At 37.2% G+C, this 17,450-nt stretch overlaps 1 protein-coding gene and 1 long non-coding RNA gene across 11 annotated transcripts in view; one reads left to right on the top strand and one right to left on the bottom strand.

Annotated features, from left to right (window-relative positions):
• Window positions 1-2,479: 2,479 nt before the first annotated feature.
• Window positions 2,480-4,032, top strand: LOC141378850 (uncharacterized). Its single transcript, XR_012394367.1, has 2 exons — window positions 2,480-3,252; window positions 3,550-4,032. It is a non-coding gene; the product is annotated as an uncharacterized lncRNA (long non-coding RNA).
• The window catches only part of def8 (differentially expressed in FDCP 8 homolog), a 180,910-nt gene continuing 166,786 nt past the window's right edge, over window positions 3,327-17,450 (bottom strand). For 5 of the 10 annotated variants that reach the window (XM_073929047.1, XM_073929049.1, XM_073929048.1 and 2 more), the window contains 2 exons: window positions 15,132-15,241; window positions 3,327-4,070 (listed from right to left, as the gene is read on the bottom strand). In XM_073929047.1, the coding sequence (XP_073785148.1) occupies window positions 3,986-4,070; window positions 15,132-15,241 (195 nt within the window). In that variant the 3' untranslated portion in view covers window positions 3,327-3,985. The remainder of the gene's footprint in view (window positions 4,071-15,131; window positions 15,242-17,450) is intronic. The other 5 variants (XM_073929052.1, XM_073929054.1, NM_001328206.1 and 2 more) reach the window with 4 other exon arrangements.

Genomic DNA, 17,450 nt, shown 5'->3' with positions numbered 1-17,450 from the left:
CGCAACGACACCAGTGGGGAGCGTAAGAAAAACACACTATACTGTTCCATTGAAGCTCGTCACACTCACGTCTGTCTTACCAGTAAACAAAGAACAGGTAGGCAGAAGTGAGCTCACCGAGGACTAACTCCTTGCCGTGTGCCCAGCCACTTGTCACCCCATCATTAACATGAATGAAGACATGGGACTTTCCTCAACAGAACGGACATGCTGAGGCCACGCAGGATGATGCCAACCGACAAACATCAGCACATCCTGTATGACTACAACGGTGCCCTCGCAAAAGACTCTTTAGACTGCAGGTTCCACTGACCGTCACATGCTGGGAAAAGGACATCTGTCTACGCAACAACACCTACTCGGCACCCAGCTGGCCGGTCCTCAAGCCAAACGTCAAAGGGTGCCTGACTATAGAAAGCTAAATCAGCAAATGCCATTGTCACGTGGGCCAATGACACCACTGGAACAGGAAGTGCCCAGAATTCAAGGATCTTGTCAACGCTTGATGTGGTCCCCGCCTTCTGGACTAGTACATCAAAATTACCAGCTTAAGCTAGCTTTCACCTTGAACGACAGACACTAAACAATCATGAGGTGCACCGTCGGCTAGGCCAACTCACCAGCTGAAAGCAACACCCTCCTGAACAAAGCATATCCCCATGCTTATGTTAGAGGCAACCTCATCTACGTTGATGACATCCTTAATGAAAGTACCACCGTGTCTGGCCACTCAAAGAGGAGAGACAATGTCCTACAACAGTTGACTGTGGCTAGCGCAAAGACTACCGCCTAGCAAGGTCTCCGAACTGAGCAACTCCCTAAGTGGGTGCAACTACTCCAGACACGTCATTAAGAACTTTTCAAAGACTTCTAGACCCGTGACCACCCTGTTCAAAAAGGGCTGTTCTTCTGTTTGACGGAAGGGCAACAGCTGGCCACGACTGAATTGAGACAACGTCTGGGCATATGCAAGTAAAACACTCCTTGCGCCAGAAGGCAAATACTTAGAATGTGAAAAAACATCGCTCTGCACAGTGAGTGCCATTTCAACAGCTATTCTCCAACTTCTTTGGAGCACAAAAGCCATCATAGACACCTGCCACCAACCTGTCATGTTACTGAACAGTAACGTGCAGAAGACGAACGCTGTAGCGCGGGTTGGCAGCTCAGCTGCATCCCCCTACCTCTCCTGGGCGCGCGCGCGCTGGCCTGCGGGGAGACAAACGCTGTAGCGCGGGTTGACAGCTCAGCCATGGGCCCCTGACTCCCATGGGGTTCAGCCTACTGGCCTCGCCTGGGTTCGAGCGCATCTCCAGGGGCTGCTTTGGAGGCCTTTGAGGCCTGGGTCTTTGATTGGACCAGGGCAGTAGCGGGCACCTGGCTTGCCCGAGTTTGAACACATGTCTTGGGGCTGCTTTGATGGCCTTTGAGGCCTGGGTCTTTGATTGGACCAGGGCAGTAGCGCGCACCTGGCTTGCCTGTGTTTGAACGCATGTCTTGGGGCTGCTTTGATGGCCTTTGAGGCCTGGGTCTTTGATTGGACCAGGGCAGTAGCGCGCACCTGGCTTGCCTGTGTTTGAACGCATGTCTTGGGGCAACAGGCCCCCCCTTTAGAGCCGTGGTTCATTCAGCTGCTAAATCAAAAATTGCACTAAGTGCCCTTTTTCTCGCCGTTACCGAAAACTTGACGGCAGGTCAGCGAAACCCAGGGTCGCGCTAGCACCTCCAGGCGCGGGACACGCCGGGGAGAGTGGTCTCTATCCGGGCATGGCTTGGTGGGCTCTTCCCTGGGTCTAACCAACGCCCCCGGTGAGCTCATCCATTGCGTTTGCCAGCGGTCGTTCCAAAGACCCCCCCTGCTAGAGACCCACCATCCCCCAAATGAGTGTTAGTTGTTAAAAACAGCAGAAGAAAAAAATGCATTTCGTTTTCAAAATCTAATTTTTTACTTTCTCAGAGAAGTGTCTGACTTAGCGAGAAAGAAATAAATATCTCATTCTGTGCAACTTTTTTCATGGTTTAAGTGCCAAGTACGTCCTACTTTAAATATTTATATTTTGATACAAGATTTGTTCTTAAATCATGTTTCAGTGTGCACGTAAAACGTATTTAGATTTATTACAGTTATTTGACAGTAGCCTTTTTGTACTGAATGATAAGCCTATATATATGGAAGTTACTCAAGATCACAAATTTTATCATTACGTGGAATATGTAATCCTTTATTTTCGTCAATTAGTCAAGTTTGTTCCTCACCAATGTTGCAACTGGTTTGCTCGGTTTGGGAGTTGTGGAGCTGTAATGCACATTGTATAACACACTTTACGTAATGGTTAATCACTGTGTGCCTATATAAATTACTATATATATAAATTACTATATATATATATATATATATATATATATATATATATATATATATATATATATATATATATATATATATATATATATATATATATTTTTTTTTTTTTTTTTTATGTGAAGGTTGAGTTATATTTAGAAATGCATTTACATAAATTAGTTTTATATTTTGCCAATATACCCATCTTTTATATATATAGATGTTAAGCAATCAGTCTTCGTAAAGATGCTTAACTATGCCTGTCATAATTTTATATAAAATCATGACTGGGTACTGAACCACCAGTGTTTATCTTTACCTTTCAAAAATGTGAGTTTACAGTCCACCTCATGAAATATAGTGATGCTATTTTAACAGGTAGGTATATCTGTTGTGCCTTTAGACTGTAAACCATATTTTGGCATATTTCTGTCTTTGACCCCAGCAAAGTGCATGAGGGAGAATTAATGTGTCCAAGTCTGAGATGATCTACCATCTTTTCTTGATCTCTGCAAGACCTTACTACAATCTTTTTGATTTTGTACCTGCTAGACATATAGCCATGATGGGTCTCAGGAGAAATGCATATAGCTGTGACAAGTCCCTAATATCGACGAATATAGATGTTGTATAGCCGTGATGGTACGAGTGAGGGCAGGCATATTTAGCTGTAATGGGTAGAGTTGCAGGCACATTATTTCATGTTGGATAGAGCAGCAGCTGCCTCTAGTGGTGGCTGGACTTTGCTTTCCATGCCAAGCAAAGATTTTACTTAAATAGACTTTACAAATAAAATTACAAAAAATTTAAATCATAGCCAATAACTGGTTGTCTTTTTTCATTTATTTTATTTACATTTCTTTTTTTGTTTACAATTATTTTTTTCAATCATTCATTGCGTTAAGCAGGTCGCACACCAGAAGCGCCGCTCGGCGGCGCCACGCAGAGCCATGCATTTTAGAATTCTAAACATAGATTTCTATCAGGATACACACACCGGCGCCACAAGTCAGCGTCTGTCAGCGGCGCCCGGCTACGGCTCAGGACGCAGTTAATTTTTCAGCCGCGCCACAGAGCGCCATCTGATTGGTTTCCTGTTAAATATCATTCGAATGTGCACGTCTGGTGTGTGATAATTTAAACTATCATGTGTGCAGCGCCGAGCGGCGCTTCTGGTGTGCGACCTGCTTAACGATATATAACAGAGATAAATATTGTTCTCTTTAAAAGACATCAGTTTCACTAAATTCCAGTAATTACAGAGGCAATAACAGCAATCTGACTTTTAATAGTATATGGCTGGTTATTAGTAATTGCATTACAGAAGATTCCTTTTCTGATACATGAATAGATAAAAACTTTACCACACTGACCACATAATTTGGCAGCACAATTTATGTTTTTAATATATAAATTTATAGACAATATTCAGTATGTCTATAAATTTGCTTTTTAGTATTTTTTTTTCTGAAACTGAATTAATATCAACACTGACACACAATAGCTGACAGATGCATGATTTAAATCTCAGAATAAATAAAGAGAAGAAACAAAGTAACTGAGACAAGACCCACATGCGTTCAGAAGATCTTTCACTGTGTTTGTATGCCATACATCCATCAGGGATCAGCCCCACTTCTGCTACAGTTTCAAAGGTACCTCAAGTTTGTGTTCCAGCATTCTCTCACAATGTGGACACATAGTTGAGTTATCATAGTAACAATCCCTGAGCAAAAAAGCAAAACCACAAACAAACAAACAAACAAACAAACAAACAAAAAGATTAGAATGAAGAACAAGTTCACACATGTAAGTATTTACAGCTACACAAGCTTGACATTGTGTATTATTGCATTCTAACACATAACTTTTCAATCAGAAGTATAAACACACAGTTGCATTGTAAGTAACCTAAATTCTCAAGAATGCCACAATGGGCGCATTAAAGGGCACATATGAGCGTAACTTTACGTAGAAGTGCGGTCCCCCCGCCCACCAATATTGATTGACAGCCTTTTTCAGCGTGTGAGTTAAAGTGATATCACTAAAGGATCACCCTTGCTCTATTTTTTGATGAAAGCTCAGTGGGCTTAACACAAGATCAATATTCTCCACATTATCGCTGTAATCGGAATTATTGCTAGTACCATTTGCGTGGCGCCGTGCATTTCGGAGTTCTGTCAGGGTACCCTGAAGGCCGCTGACCCGAAGGGTTTCTTTCGGCGTGCACGCAGCGGAGCTCAAGTGAATTAAGTGAATGAAACCATTGTTATACAATAACTTGGCTAATTGCCCTAACCTGCCTAGTTAACATAATTAACCTAGCTAAGCCTTTAAAATGTCACTTAACGCTGTATAGACGTGTCTTGAAAAATATTTAGTCAAATATTATTTACTGTTATCATGGCAAAGATAAAATAAACCAGTTATTAGAAATGAGTTATTGAAAACTATTTTGTTTAGAAATATTTTGAAAAAATCTTCTCTCCGTTAAATAGAAATTGGGTAAAAAAATTAACAGAGGGACTAATAATTCTGACTTCAACTATATATATATATATATATATATATATATATATATATATATATATATATATATATATATATATATATATAGTTGAAGTCAGAATTATTAGCCCTTCTGTTAATTTTATATATATATATATATATATATATATATATATATATATATATATATATATATATATATATATATATATATATATTAGTGCTGTCAATTGATTAAAAAAATAACTAATTAATTGCACTTTGGTGTAATTTTGCCTAGTCGAATGTAAAATTTATGTAAACGCAAGACAAAAACTATTTAAATTGAAAATATAACTATTTATTCAAATTTTTGTTTAACTTGTAATACAGATTTCTTCATGTAAAACACATACCCACAATAAACCATCAAGATCCTGGCTTGACAGCCATAATTATTACAGAAATAAAAACACAGGCATGTTAATGCCATTTGAATTTCAAAGCAATCAATACCAATAAAGAAAAAAAATTATTTCCAAGTTGGATTCTAAGTCGACTGCAAAAATGCCAAAATAGACATTGCAGATATGGAAATTGGAAAATTAATAACAATAAAGTATTGAATACAAACAATTACACTTATTGTAAAGTTGTACTGCTGTCAGTTGAGAACGTTAATTATAAAGTAAAAACTATTTTGCTCAATCCTGCTTTACATTCATCCAGTTGGTAAGACAGTCTAGTCCAGACATTCTAAGTCTCCCGGAAGTTGTGGAAGTATTTGCAAATGCACAGAGACTCTTGGATGCCGGCAAAAAAAAATTATAATCTCCCGGAAATCTGCCAAATGATTATCTACAGTTGAAGTCAGAAGTATTAGCCCTACTTTGATTTTTTTTTTCTTTTTTAAATATCTCCCAAATGTTGTTTAACAGAGCAAGGAAATTTTCAAAGTTTGTCTGATTATATTTTTTCTTCTGGAGAAAGTCTTATTTGTTTTTTTTTTAAAAATTAATAACTGATAAAAGCAGTTATTAATTATTTTTAAAGCCATTTTAAGGACAAAATTATTAGCCCCTTTAAGCTATAATTTTTCCCATAGTCTACAGAACAAACCATCATTATACATAACTAGCCTAATTACCCTAACCTGCCTTGTTAACCTAATTAACCTAGTTAAGCCTTTATATCACTTTAAGCTGTGTAGAAGTGTCTTGAAAATTATCTAGTCTAACTCTCATCATGGCAAAGATAAAATAAATCAGTTATTAGAAATTAGTTATTAAAACTATTGCGTTTAGAAATGTATTGTAAAAATCTTCTCTCCGTTAAACAAAAATTATGGAAAAAAAATTAACGGGGCTAATAATTCAGGGGTGCTAATAATTCTGACTTAAAAATTCTGACTAAATATGCTGTATTCTGACCAACTTTCTCCCTTGGTCGCAAACCTAGTTTTGATTTTGCTGCATTTTCTGCATCTATGGCCTGGGCTTTTCTTCTTTTCATGCGCTCCCTCTCTGCTCCTCCTTTCTGTTTACGTTCCATGTTTTTGCCTGACTGAAGTTTTAGCTAGTATCATAAGTTCTGTGCAAATAGCTAATCAGGCAGTACGTCGCTGAAATGATTGGACCTTATGGTAGTGGCAATCGCCTGATTCGTGGTTTGAGGTGTCCATTAAGCTGCAAGCAGCCTATGGCATGTTGAGGTGAGGTAATCGATGGCACGGCGGCAGGCCAGATTGACCGTCAAGCCACCAGGAAATGTCCCGGTGCTATTGATGGCCAGTCCGCCCCTGCCCCCACAGCTCTTCAGGTACGTTGCGCGCAACTTACCACCATCGCTCTTCAGGTACGTCTCGCGCACACATGCCCCTACTCAGATACGTTGCCCACTCAACCCCTGACACACACACACACAACGCGCCGGAGCAACTCCCTTCAGATTCAACATGCATAATCGCTCTGGATAGCCTGGTGATGCGGCATTAATTCTTTTATACTGAAACTTGAAAGTGCTTCCTTGGCCTTATTCGTGTTTCTTTACATGTTAAACACATCGACCACAACAGGAAGTAAAAAAAAAAAAACCTGCAACTGAGTTATTTGCGTTAATTTTTTTAACGCATTAATTATTTAAAATTAATCACATGCGTTAACGCACTAATTTTGACAGCACATATATATATATATATATATATATATATATATATACAGTTGAAGTCAGAATTATTAGCCCCCATTGAATTTTTTTCTTCTTTTTTAAGTATTTCCCAAATTATGTTTAACAAAATAAGGAAATGGACACAGTATGTCTGATAATAATTTTTCTTCTGGAGAAAGTCTTAATCGTTTTATTTCGGATAGAATAAAAGCAGTTTTTAGTTTTTTAAACACCATTTTAGGGACAAAATTATTAGCCCCTTTAAGCTATATTTTGTCTCGATATTCTACAGAACAAGCCATCGTTATACAATAACTTGCCTAATTACCCTAACCTGCCTAGTTAACCTAATTAACCTAGTTAAGCCTTTTAATGTCACTTTAAGCTGTATGGCAGTGTCTTGAAAAATATCTAGACAAATATTATTTACTGTCATCATGGCAAAGATAAAATAAATCAGTTATTAGAGATGAGTTATTAAAACTATATGTTTATAAATGTGTTGAAAAAAATTTTCTCTTCATTAAACAGAAATTGGGGAAAAAATAAACAAGCGGTCTAATAATTTAGGGGGGCTAATAATTCTGACTTCGACTGTATATATATATATATATATATATATATATATATATATATATATATATATATATATATATATATATATATATATATATTTGGTTTAGTTCTTATGGCTTGACACGTGTTTTTTATTTATTCTATAGGTAATAGGAACAGTAAGAGGTTAAGAAGAAAAAAAATAAAATTATTTATTTCAATACTCATTTTGTTTTACTTAAAAGCCAAGAAAAGTACAGTAGTTCCTAGTGTATTGTATAAAAAAAATTAACAGTAAAATCTCACAGCTTCTGGTAGCCCATGTACAAACTGGGGAAGACACAAAATCCTACACTTTGAAAATAAACATACATGTTAAGTTAATAAAGATAAATTGGCCATTTCGAATAAACATTTGTAATTAAGTAAAATAAAATGTTTAGCCTATTAAAATCAATGGGCTATACAGAAATTAAATAAAGCTATAAAATCTACTTCATTTTTCATTGTATTTGCATATTGAAAAAAGTTAATATAATTATTTAGTGAAGAGCAGCAACTGAATCTCTCAATGTGTGTTTTTCTTTTTTTTTTGATAACAGAGGTGTTAAATATAAGAATGCACAGATCTATAATAAAGTATTGAACTACTTTAGTAACAGTTTGTGTTCATTTAAGAGAAAATTAGTTGTGTTTAATATAAAACATGCAGGACGGAGCAAAAAACAAAAAAAAAGAAGCATTTTTCCGACAGTCCCTTACTGAGAGCTCCGCTCAGCGTGAGCTCTCCTGGCTAAACGCATCTTGCGAGGGCTTAAACGGAGCAGTGGTCATAATATTTAGCGAAAAAAGAAAAAGACAGCTGTGAAACAAGCAGTTTTGTCTTTTTGTAGGAAACCCACTTTAGATCTTTTTAGGGTAAGAGGATTTTGAGTTATTGCCGTCTAATCACTGAATGTGTCAGGAATATCGATAACAAAACCAACTTAACCGTGCTCATTTCTGCCGCCCCCCTGAATGTACAGCACCCTTAGCATTTGCCAATATGCCACGGGCTGGCCCTGGTCCTCACGGCAGATTTGAAAGACGCCGCTACTTCCTCGTACTGTTGTTTCACCTTGCCGGCGCTTCCTTGTACTGTACCTTGTGTATATATATATATATATATATATATATATATATATATATATATATATATATATATATATATATATATATACATATATTAGTGGTGTAGCGATATTAAAACCGAACCAAAATATTGCCCTACACCAACCCCGATACGTATCGCTAAACTCTCGTGGCGTACTGCGGTACTCTCACACCCCCTGCTGCCCATTGTTGAGGTTGACATCACTTGTATCTAACTAATTGAACCAATTTAAACAATTGCCGCCACTTCCTTGTACCGTTGTTTCACTTTGCCGGCGCTTCCTTGTACTGTTGCCCTAGCCTCACTTCACCGCTGCTCGCCATGTTAAAGTGTGGAATGATGGTCAATCGCCCCCTTACTTTAGAGCATAGTGATTTACTCGCGGGGAGGTTGTACCGTACGGTTCAATATTATATTAAAAACCATGGCATGCCTAATATATATATATATATATATATATATATATATAGGTGTAACGATATTAAAACCGAACCGAAATATCGCGATACATCAACCACGATACATATCGCGAAACTCTCGTGGCATACTGCGGTACTCTCACACCCCCTGCTGCCTATTGTTGAGGTTGACGTCACTTGTCTCTAACTAATTGAACCAATTTAAACACATCTTTATTATCACATTTGATTAAATTGTTTTAGTAATGGCGAGGTTTTGTTCTAAATATTACATTCTAACGTTAGTATTTTAGTGCATGTCTTGTCATTTGACTTGAATGAGCATTACACTCGTTACTACTGTACGCAGGATGGCTGCTTCACGTAGTACTGAGATTGCAGATCCCCCAGACACATTTAAGTCGCCTGTGTGGGAACATTTTGGTTTTCCAGTGGAGTACAGGAATGGAATTCATGTCGCAGACAAAGCGCACGCTTATTTGTCGCAACTGTTTTACGGAACTTACTTATAAGGAAAAACATTAAAAAAGTGTGGTAATTTCACAATGTGAGGTTGTAAGCAACAGAACTGCCAACAAAAGTGATTTAATGTACAAAAGTGAAACCAGAACAATGCCTGAATATATACAAAAAAAGAGAAATATTTACACTAATAAAAATAATATAATAAAGTAGCAAATTCAAAAAAAGTATCCAACAAATAAAAGAATTAGTTAAATTCGAGCAAGGGGACGATAGTGAAGCCAAGCAAAAGAAAGAAATATAACAAAATAATTCTAACTCATAAATACCCCTTACCTCGCTAAAACTGATGAAAAGAAAAAATGTCTTCAGCGCCGTGCGCCGCATTCTTTCCTATTCTGAACTGTAGAATAAAATAAAAACAAAGATGATGTTCACCTCTTACCTGATGTCTTTAACAATACATTTTCTATGTGTTTGCAAAATGGAAATCGTATGACTATCCACCTTACACTGAGAAAAGAGTTGAGGAGATACAGCTCAATATTATCGGGAAGGAGCGGAGCCAAAAAATAACATACAAATCAATTGAAATAAAAATGTACAAACCTCACAAAATTTCTTAAAGTTGGCAAAATCAATGCAAAATACTTTTGCCCAAACGAAAGTTAAGCAAAAACAACGAAAATCATAATCATGTCAGAAAAATACACGAAAAATGAGATCAAAGGAAAAAGTGCTCTCATCCGCTCTTCCTGACATGCCTTTTATATTCCCGCGCTACGTCGCCAAATGATGATAGATCGGTCTCCTGAGCAATCTGCTGTCATGAAGGCTACCCTACAGAAATGACAGGCATCAGCTGTCGTGAAGGCGGACCTACATAAATGACCGGGATGGAGGGAGCGGGAGAGAGAGAGAAAGAGATCGGAAAGCAAACATACAGCCGGCTACAACCCTAACATTCGTTTCCGACACAACTGCAATGTATTTTACTGGTGAATATGTCATGTAAAAACACTTTACAAACACATTATATGTATATATTTTTATTAATTTAAACAGAAACCTATCTTTCTAAATAAAACCTTAGATAATCAAAAATGAGCGTCTGTGTCTGCACAGTGATCAAGCCTCTCACCTGAGAATGTGGATATTATGGTGTTTTTGAAGGAGATATTAAACTAGTGAACACTGCAATTATTTATTAATTTTAGTTTACTCAGGTATCCTGACTGTACTAAAAATGTGATGACAAAGTTAATAAAAAAAAGGTTAAGATGCTCTTGTTATTAAGTAAATCTATTGTTCCTTAGCATTGCTGTTAACATGTCATCAACCCTAATCCCACAGCAAACAGAAACCGAACCGTACCGAACCGAACCGTGGCTCCAAAACCGTGAACCGAACCATGCCTTTCGTGTATCGTTACACCCCTAATATATATATATATATATATATATATTAGTGCTGTCAACATTAGTGTGTTAACGCACACGATTAATTAGAAATAATTAACGCGTAAAAACAAATTAACGCAATTAATGCAGTTGCAGGTTTTTTTTTTTTTTTCCTGTTGTGGTCGACGTGTGTTTAACGTGCAAAGAAACATGAAAAAGGCCAAGAAAGCACTTTTTGAAGGCAAGTTTCAGTACAAAACAATTAATGTCGCATCACCAGGCTATCTAGTGTTTCCTCCAGAGTTACATGCAAATTCGGGTGTTTCATTTTTAACTTTCGACTTCTGTTTTAATGGAATTTGATACCGCATGGCGAGCGGGAAGAAAAAACTCCGTTGGTCCGTTAAGAAATCAAAAATCGCTGCCTACATGGTAGACTCTTAATAAGAGTATTATCTTAATCATTTTAAAATCGGAGTATGAAGTGCCGGATGAAGTTGCGAGCTGTCAAAAGACAGAGCGCGTTCCTTTGCCTATCAGCATGTGCCCTCCAATGTTTTATTAAGTTTGACATGTTTCCTCCTTAAACGCAAACGTATGCTTCGCGTTGTTGTGTCAGAATCCTTGTGAAATACAGCCATACATTAGATCGCTTAGTTTAAGCAAATTTGATGAACGCGATTATGCGTGTTGAATCTGAAGGGAGTCTCTCCGGCTGCCCTGTCATTGCGCGGGTTGTGTGTGTGTGTCTGTCTGTGTGTGTGTCAGTGTCAGGCACGTGCACAGAGCACAGACCCTTAAAGGGGCAGGTGCTTAACGTGATTGTGTGTGTGTGTGTGTGTGTGTGTGTGTGTGTGTGTGTGTGTGTGTGTGTGTGTGTGTGTGTGCTTGCGTGCGTGCGTTTCTTAGCAACAAACCTGGTGAAACGTCGTTGTCTGTAGCCACTAAATCAACAAGTTACGAATTGCAGTGAGATTGCGCTGCACTCTCAGCTCACATTATTTACAAGACAAGGGCCACATTGTCCCATGATAATGTCAACAGACTGGACTGTCTTAAGCAGGTCGCACACCAGAAGCACCGCTCTGCGGCGCGCCGTGCAGCGCCAAGCAGCGCCATGTATTTTAGAATTCTAAACATAGGTTTCTATCAGGATACACACACCGGCGCCGCAAGTCGGCGGCTGTCGGCGGCGCCCGGCGATGGCTCAGGACGCAGTTCATTTTTCAGCCGCGCCACAGAGCGCCATCTGATTAGTTTCATGGTAAATATCATTCGAATGTGTGCGTCTGGTGTGTGATACTTTAAACTGTCATGTAGGCGCCGTGTCGCGGCACCGAGCGGCGCTTCTGGTGTGCGACCTGCTTTAGCAACTGGATAAATGTAAAGGAGGACTAAGCAGAATAGTTTCTACTTTATAGTTAATGTTCTCAACTCATCGCAATACAACTTTACATGGAGTACAATTGTTTGTTCAATACTTTATTATTATTATAATTTTCCAGTTTCCATATCTGCAATGCCTGTGTTTTGACATTTTTTTTGCAGTCACACATCCAACATGGAAATCAATTTTTTCTTTATTGGCATTGACTGTTTTGAAATTCAAATGACACTAACATGCCTGTGGTTTTATTTCTGTAATAAATATGGCTGTCAAGATAGGATCTTGATGGTTTATCGTGGGTGTGTTGTTTACATGAAAAAATCTGTGTTACAAGTTAAAAAATTTAATTTTGAATATATATAGTTTTATTTTGCATTAACATTAATTTTACATTTGAATAGCCAAAATTACAAGTTTTAGTCTTTTAAATGTGATTAATGGCGATTAATCGTGATTAATTTTCTAAATAAAGTGTGATTAATTTGTTTATTTGAACATTGAAAAGACTGGTGTCATCTAAGAGAGGACATGGATTTAAAATATGTAATTTTTGTTAATAGCATTTGATTAAATAAGTCAACTGTTTCATAAACTGCTTCACCAAAGCAGGAATGCTGAAAACATAAAGAAGACCTAAGCTGCTCTATGGTCCGCAACGTTTAGTTCTTTTAGAAGTACCGACCCAGAAAAATGCAAAGGAGTCAGGAGACATCAGTATTTTAAACTGAGTTAACAACACATAATTGTAACATTTTCATAAACTGAAATAAAGAATAATTTTCACAATACATAAAAAAATTAAATAAAGTATAAAACTATAAAATAAACACACCAGTCACACTCATGTTTATACAGAAATATGCTGTTCTCAACATTTTTTCCATCTTCCCAAATAATGTCATGTTTGATTATATATCATCTTTGTAATAAATAACACTGTCTGAATTTTCCCTCCATACATATTTCATACATTGGTTACATATGGTTTGGGTTTAACCTTTGTTCAAACTGGTATTTTATTATTATTAGTAATAGATTTTTGTTTCTCCGGACGCACACATTCGAATGATATTTACCATGAAACCAGATGGCGCAATCAGATGGCGCTCTGTGGCGCGGCTGAAAACAAAAAAAATTATTTTTTTTCATAGATGTTCTAATTTCATGTGTCCAGTTATGATATTTTATATTGTTATATGTTATTATATGTTAACAACAAAACCTAGAGAGCGATCCTGTGCCTTTTAAGACTCTAAAGCAATACATAAACAGTGTTGGGAGTAATGCGTTACAAAAGTAATGTATTACAGTAATGTATTACATTTTCCTGTAACGCAGTAGTGTAAGACATTACTAATAAATTTTCAGTAATATTTTACTCGGTACATGTTCAGTAACGCGTGCGTTACAACAAACTTTTCGCCCGCAAGACATTAACAAATTAAAAATTCCGCAGTTCTATTTCCTGTTCGTGGCTAGAGAATATATGCGCGTGCTGTCATTAATCTCCCTCTGGCTATGGGACCTTTTTACCTTTTTACCGGGCTCAGCCCGGTTCGCAGTACGCGCAGCGGCAAATAGATGAAAATGGCATAAGACAGTGCATTCGCGAGACGTACGTAAGTGCATATGACGTTATTTCTCTGACAAATGTCGTAAGCTCATTCATGTAATACGAGCGAGTGAAAGTGCCGGTTTCCTCTGTGGACAAAACTCCTCGCGTTCACTCAACACTGGCTGGGCTGCTCACGTGCTAACGACCTGCTCTCGCTCCGACAGATGATGCAGACTCACAATCTGTTTGCTACACTATTTACTTACAGGTTAAGATAAATTCTATAATAAATACTAGTGTTTTTGAGTGTAAGGTATACTGCCTATGTTTTAGGCTAGTATTTACAATGAATGCTTAAGCATACTGTCATATTAAGAATAGTGAACTCATAAAATTAAATATAAAGTGTAGTTTTACTACAGTAAAGTGTGGTGAATTGTAGTACAATCTACCCCATATTGTAAAAAAACTACAGCACTGGATCATTTGTTTATATTACACTTGTTGTGTTACCATAGCAACTATAATATTACCACAACAGAGTAATTAAAGTACTTAATGACAATATGTGTGTTCAGGGGCCCTGTGGAACAGCTTCTTCTCAAAATGAAGATGATGGCAGGGAAAATGTCCTCCACAATCTCATCATCAATGTGGAAGACAACAGACACTAGTTCACTTTATTTTAGTTGCCATAAAAAAAATGTGATTGCATTGGAGTTTACATATCGGCCTGTTGTGTCTAATATGAATATAGCCAAGCCATTCACAGATATTGCCAGATAATCACTTTACCTCTACCATACTTTTAACGGATCATTTGTAATTCTGGCTGTCATCCTTTCTTGCATTGTCTTGAGCTATCACAGTGCCAATTATATACTATATTGTTAGTAGCCTGGAGAGGTCACAGTCATTCTGCTACATCAAATTACTTTTTACTGGATGTAAAATGCTCATTATAGAACATTATAGAATTTTATAATGTTAAGTTCTAATTCTGTAGTTATTTTGGTGAAAGTAACTAAAAAGTAATATTAGAGTAATGTAACATATTACAATTCTGAGACAGTAATATTGTAAGGTAAGAGATTACATTTAAATAACAGTAATAAGTAATCTGTAATGTATTACAGTTTGGAAGTAACTTGCACAACTCTGTACATAAACATGTAATAAGTGAAATTGTATCTCATTACAAACCTGTGGAAAACTGCTAAGCAGTCATGACAAACGGAGGTGTGGCTGTCAAATGGAAAGAGACTGTCACCCTCTTTACACAATTCACACACGAATCCTTTGGCCTGGCATTTCTAATAAAATAAAAACGAGATGAAAGCATGAAAGTTATACAAAAACTGTAGAGCACTGACAACAGAAAACATTTAGAGTCTGCTTAATTTCAAATTCAATACATAACATTAATATCAGATGGCACACATACATCTGCATTTTTGGTAACATTTTATAATAACTATTAAAACTAACTATTCACAATATGAATAATTTATTAGGCATTAGCAAATTATTCAACAGTCTGAGTGGTATGATTCTTAAAGTCTTCTTCACACTGTAACTCTCCTGTATGTAAGAACAATTAAGGTGAACTCGGAGAACAATACATGTTTTACATCATAGGTCTCTAACTCAATTCCTGGAGGGCCGCGGCTCTGCACTGTTTATCCTCCAACCCTTATAAAACAGAGCCAATCTCTGTTGATCCAACTAATCAAGGTGATCCAACTATTCAAGGTGTTCAGGACTAATACCCACACGCTTTTGAAAAACTCAACCTAGAATATTTTATAGAATCTTCAATTTGTTCAAATCAGGCTTTACTTTTCATTGATTGTATTTAATAAGCAATAAAATGGTCATTTAGTCATTTAGCAGACGCTTTATAGAGCAAGGTAGGGCCCCAAAATTATTTTGCTCAGGTCCCCCAAATGTACAGGGCTGGCCCTAACTGTAACATGTAGTCTGTAACATGTAGATTTTTGGTAAATATCATTTATTCTACTGGAATGTACATACCAGTAAAAGAGCAGCAAAGCCAGTTATTGGCTAGAGCCAGCCAACAGCCAGCCAACATTTTTGTACGTCAGCACACAGGGCAGCTCACATTGTTGGAGGCCTTGAGCAATCAGAGGGTGAGTTATTATTTTTAATAATTATCTATGTGTCCAAAACTGTTAGCTAAGCTAAGGACTGTGCTAGGTGCTTCTGTAGTGTGTTTTTATATAAGAAACGGTTATGACTTATGTAGGAGCTGCTTCCAATGATGTTATACAATTCTAAAGATACAATTTACTCCACATGAAGTGAGTTGTAATAGTATTTATAGTAGTTTTTAAACCATACTATAGTAAATTGTATTATACTACACACAGGATTACTGAATCAGCATATGCATTTCGGTGCCTAATTTTGTGGTCACTGGTGCTGCAGGATGTAAGAAGCATCAAGCAGTACATCAATTTCCCATACAGCGCACACACACACACACACACACACGCACGCACACACACACACACACACACACACACACACACACACACACACACACACACACACACACACACACACACACACACACACACACACACACACATTAATAGCAATTAAACATTAGTTGTTTCAGTTTCTCACAGTTCATACCGGTTTTTATGTTATAATTACCTGCATCATATCTATCTATTCATTTATTTACATATTTGTGTACAATGTGTCCTTTATGTCCATTTTTTAACTATGAAAGTTACTAACTATAGGTTATTTCTCAGTTTCCTGTAAGGATGGAGTGACAGGAGAGATCAGCATGTTGCATAGTTTGAATAGGATGTTATTTATGCTCAAGACGAAATGATGATGCAGCTTATCTACAAAGACATCAAAATGTTTCCGATCATTCAAGAGGAATTTCTTTTCCTTTTTTTGCCTGCCAAGATGACTACACATTTAAACAAAACACACACTCAACCACACACACACAGACGCACACATGCACGCACGCACACATGCACACACACACACACACACACACACACACACACACACACACACACACACACACACACACACACACACACACACACACACAAAACACACAAACTTTTAATTTAACAATTGTTTAATATAGTATTTTTACATATCACTGTAAAGCAGGGGTGTCAAACTCAGTTCCTGGAGGGCATCAACCCTGCAAGTTTTTAGTTTCAACCCTGCTTCAACACATTTACCCGAGAGTTTCAAACAAACCTGAATAACTCAATTAGTTTGATCAGGTGTGTTTAATTAGGATTGGAACTGAACATTGCAGAGCTGCAGCCCTCCAGGAACTAAGTTTGACACCTGTGCTGTAAGGGAAATGTTTGACATAATTTTTTTTTTATTAAATTTACAGAGAAAATAAGTGCAGTGCAAATGTCTAGTTACTTGTATTTAAATATTTTAGGTTTTTCCTAGTTCATAATGAGTAGGAGGTGGTAGAACAAGTGCTTATGCTGAGGATGATCTATTGTA

This window comes from Danio rerio, chromosome 18 (assembly GCF_049306965.1).
Source record: "Danio rerio strain Tuebingen ecotype United States chromosome 18, GRCz12tu, whole genome shotgun sequence".
NCBI classification, from domain to species: domain Eukaryota; kingdom Metazoa; phylum Chordata; class Actinopteri; order Cypriniformes; family Danionidae; genus Danio; species Danio rerio.
Note: the sequence above shows the minus strand (reverse complement) of the source record. Positions and strands in the feature narration are given on the sequence as shown.